Source organism: Pundamilia nyererei, unplaced genomic scaffold, assembly GCF_000239375.1.
Source record: "Pundamilia nyererei isolate P.nyererei 1_Seehausen unplaced genomic scaffold, PunNye1.0 scaffold00197, whole genome shotgun sequence".
Lineage (NCBI taxonomy): Eukaryota > Metazoa > Chordata > Actinopteri > Cichliformes > Cichlidae > Pundamilia > Pundamilia nyererei.
In genome coordinates, this window is record NW_005187598.1 from 1102669 (window position 1) to 1107324 (window position 4656).

Below are 4656 nucleotides of genomic sequence, written 5' to 3' on the forward strand. Positions count from 1 at the left end.
GCACATGCAGGGCATGAGGGGACATGCAGGGCACATGCAGGGCATGAGGGGACATGCAGGGCACATGCAGGGCATGAGGGGACATGCAGGGCACACGGGACATGCAGGGCACATGCAGGGCATACAGGGCACACAGGACATGCAGGGCACACATGACATGCAGGGCAGCTCCCCTGATTTGGCCTGTTCTTGTGAAGATACAGTTCACATAAACACTGCCTGTAGCAGTTTCCAGGTGGTGCCACGTGTCAAAGTTAAGGCTCACCACATGGGTTGCTCAGAAGAACATTACATTCCAACAAGATCCTGAATTGTATTCCCTTCACCTGTCAGTGCCTTTAATGTTGTGGCTAATCAAATTTCAATAACAAATTTCCCACGTGTGGGACTAATAAAGGTTATCTTATCTTATCTTAATCAATGTTAATAAAAGTCGCTCTGTCATTGGTTCATTTTGTCTACATCTCTTTGCCGTAGTTTGAGTTTAGGTGGTCAAACAGAACATTTTCTTCTGACGTGTGATTGTCTTCTAGGTTTTCCTACAGCACCTCTCTCCTCTGCTGTCCCTGCCTACCTTTGCTGCCCTCTGGCTCACCATTTTGGACTTCATGGATAAGTACATGCATGCTGGATCAAGTGACTTGTTGGTAAGGAGAATATAATTCTTATGTCCACATTACCAAAATACCATGGTAGTTATGACTGTCACTATGAGAGAAAGGTGTGTGTAGACTGTGTTGCCTGTGTGTTCGTGTAGTTGGAAGCCATCCCTGAGTCTTTGAAGAACATGCTGCTGGTTATGGACACAGCAGGCATCTTCCACAGTGCTGACTCTAGGACAGGATACTCTGACCTGTGGGAAATAACTTGGGAAAGAATTGTCTGTTTCCTGCCTTTATTGAGGGAGGAGCTCTTCAAACAGACTATCATACCAGGTGTGACACACTGACATGACAACCTGTAAATTTGAGCTTGTACCGTCACCAGTTTTACCCCGTTGTATCATCTTTCATTTTAGATGCAGTACCCAATCCTCAAGCAGAGTCGGTGCAGCTGACAACCCCAGCAGGCCGGCCCCCATCGCCTCAGGCGTCTCCACCTCCCATGCAAACACCCGCCCAAGCCCCAGTAAACTCTACAGTGGCTCAAAGCTCCAGCAGGCCGGCCTCACCACTGGAGCCTCCACCAGCCAGTGCCAACGGTAAATGTCTGAAACTTTCCTCTATTATAGCACAGTATGATCTCCGTCAGGGTACAAATACATGTAGGATATTCATTTGTTTTAACGGCAGATGGATAAAATGGCAAAACTTTTAAATGGTCTAAATGACCGTCTGTGTGTAAGTTGAAACCTGATGTTAGAAAACCCAGGGGGCCGAATGGCTCAGCCACTGTTCAGCTGAGGTCATGGTCATGAGTGGCCTACCACTAACTGTGGAATATTTAGCAGTGAGGAAACTACTAGATGGCTGGACTCGTTGCACGAATAGCATCCTATCACCCATTCTTACACACATGGTTGTAAAAGCAGTCTGGATGGAAACAACGTGGCATGTTACACACCGTCAGTGTTAATAGTAGTGTGTGAAACCTGAGGGGAATCCTTGCTGCTTCTGCAGGTGGGTAATTAGCAGCCAGGTGCTGGTAATTAGTTGCACTTTGATTAACTGACCATCTCGTATCCAAGTAGTCAGAAATGTTGCAGTCTGCAGGTCTGCAGTATTCATGCTTGTGGTAACCCAATGCCAAGTATATATGAGTCTTAAAGAAGTAGTTGTTACGGCCCATCACAGATTCATGGGCCATATTAAGTCATTTCCATCAGAAACATTCAGGACTGTTGTCAGTTTTTGTAGCTGTGGATCAGCACATTCATCCCGAGGTCAGAGCATGCATGCTCAAAAGACTGCAAGGAAAACAGCAAACTGCTCCAAGTGAGACTGTGTAGGCCTCATGTTCAGGCATATCACACTGATAACTGATGTAGAGCAGAGACTGAATCACTGTGTTCTCTCGTTTCGTGTTCCAGGATCAGGCCGATCATCTCCGGCCCCCCCCTTGATTCCTCCCATGCCAGTGCCATTAACAACCTCTCCTGTCCAGGGTCCTTCACCTTTAGGCCAGTCCCCCCTCATTCTGCAGCCCCTTGCTTCTCCTCTGCAGGTGGGAGTCCCACCCATGTCCCTGCCAATCATTCTTAATCCCGCCCTCATAGAGGCCACATCCCCTGTACCACTGCTTCCTGCTCCCAGATCGACAACTCCTTCCGACGAGGTCCAGTAAAGTCCAGCTGCCCCCCAGCCATGCTGTTCTCTCCTTAACAACTGGAAGAGCTGCAGCTTAAGATGGGACATGGAGTAGTACCGCATTTAAAGGAGAAATCCTCCAGAATGGAAACCTGGTGACACCGATAAAAACTCAGCACTGATGTTATTGTAGGAAAAACCCAACAGGTTAAGGTTGGTTTAGAAGCCACGCGCAGTCTTTGAGAGGTTAGTGCGACCCACTGAGAGCAATTTACTGATTCCACAATTTTCAGCAGCGTTCACCGTGCATATATTTTAAGTCAGGCAGTAATTTTAAACCCACAGATCGAACTTATCCCCATTGATTTATATTTGTGTTTTTTACTGTTGTAAGTCTGTAAACGGATGAACAACACAGCGTGTTAGTTGTTCTCTTTGAACTCGGTGGGTGATGGGTTCAGAAAGCTGACTTTGATTACTATTTATTGTTTTTAAAATAAATAGTACAGATGTGTTAAGGACTGTTTCTAAGAGGTTTGTAGTGCCAATGATGATCGTCTGCTTGAGTCGTGATGCACACAGTGGCTGTCCAGGGGTCAGACTGTGCCTCACTGCTTTGTTTTAACAGTTTTTACATAAGAATGGAGCCATACAGACGAAAACACACTGCACATCCTGTATATTTGACACACACACTGCTTATTCAGTGCCAGACTGTCGTTTGGCTCTGGATATCAGCAAACAGAGCTCCGTCTTGTAAATAGCTTCTGAGTGAAGTGTTTTCATTGCCCCACCTCGTCGTCAGGATTAGCTTCATGTTGGGAGTGATGAAAACATTTCATCTAGACTGAGCGCTGTTGTGTTTTTACATCAGAAACACCTGCAGGAGTCCTCTCTTCGCCCCAGGCTGAACTCATAGCTTTGCTCATATATGTCTATGCTTCACAACAACCTAAAGATAAGAAGGACAGTGAGTTGTGAGGATTATATGATCTGCATGTTTTAAGATTCCCAGAGCCTTGGCTACAGTCTGATGTTGCAGAAGGCATGACAACATCAGCATGTGTAAAATGGCCAAGTTCGATTCATCGTTTTGCCCCAAGCTTGCATCTCATAACCTTCAACAAGCAGCAGATGGAGGCGTAAACATTGCAGTGTCAGTCTGTAGTGAGCACGCTCTGCACAGGAACTGCTCTGGTACAGGAGCTCGCCACGCCGTCACGTCACCTTCTCCTGACTTGCATCTTTGATTTGACAGACTCGTACGAAACATCTGAAGTTTGCAGCATCGTGCCAGAGAGGAATCACACATGTAGACCGGTGGTTTTCTTGTTGTTCTCCTTTATTTATCCAGGTAAAAGGCTCACTGAGATTACAGTCTCTTTTCCAGAGAGAGGTTGCCAACAGAAGTTAAAACATTTCCACAACACGTCCTCAGTTTGAGTCAGCTGCTCCTCTTTGCTTCCATACATGTGCTGGCTCATTGGTTAAATGACCATCTGATGTCAAATTGACTGGAAACCATTCACAGCAGTCCTGGGCTTCTCTCACGGATGTTTTGTGTTATTTATTGAAAGTGGACTGAGCTGCTGCAGTACGATGGCATAGATGCAGTGTATGTGTGTCAGTCAGGTAACACTACGGCCTTATAGAGCCACCAACATGTAAGCTGAGTGTTTATTTGTTGGATGGCATCGTAGATTTATCAGAAGCTGAATGTGACTTGAACAGGAAATTCCGTGAATATAATGTCTAATGTATATAAATGAAAGGTAATGTACTTTTTACTATGTAATAAATATGTTGTAAGAAAGTGCTCCTCCTGGTGTCTGCTTATGTTTTAATTCTGAAAGAACACGGAAAAATACTCTTAATGAAGGGATTAAGCAAAAGCAACAACACATTCGATATCACTAAATCGATCACTACTGCCGTCTTCTCTGTTTGTCTGCCACCACTATGTCCGGTTGGTTATCCACCACCATTTTGTCCGTCTGTATCTGGAAGTCCCACAGGATCTTAGCTCGGTCATTCTCCACCACCCTTGGGGGCGTCTCTCAGTTTGACCTCAGGACTTCCAGGTTATACTGGGCACAGATGTTCCTGTACACTATGCTGGTCACTTGGTTATGGCGTTCCATGTATGCCCTGCCTTCTAGCATCTTGCACCCTGCTGTTATGTGCTGCATTGTCTCAGGGGCATCTTTACACAGCCTGCACCTGGGGACTTACCTGGTGTGGTGTGTCTCACATTTTTGATATGTTGCAATACAACTGGGATAACTAACATATAACATTATTGTGTGTGTAGTAGGGCTGCCACAAACGATTACTTTGATAGTCGACTAGTCACCGATTATTTTTGCAATTAGTCGACTAATCAGATCATCATCCATTGGACATAAAACGT

The 4656-nt window shown here is 45.5% G+C and overlaps 1 protein-coding gene across 5 annotated transcripts in view; it reads left to right on the forward strand.

Moving 5' to 3' along the window:
• gbf1 (golgi brefeldin A resistant guanine nucleotide exchange factor 1) overlaps nt 1-4062 on the forward strand; it is an 89288-nt gene extending 85226 nt beyond the window's left edge. For all 5 annotated transcript variants that reach the window (XM_013914431.1, XM_013914432.1, XM_013914433.1 and 2 more), the window contains 4 exons: nt 534-647; nt 758-935; nt 1019-1201; nt 2030-4062. In XM_013914431.1, the coding sequence (XP_013769885.1) occupies nt 534-647; nt 758-935; nt 1019-1201; nt 2030-2283 (729 nt within the window). In that variant the 3' untranslated portion in view covers nt 2284-4062. The remainder of the gene's footprint in view (nt 1-533; nt 648-757; nt 936-1018; nt 1202-2029) is intronic.
• Nucleotides 4063-4656: the final 594 nt, after the last annotated feature.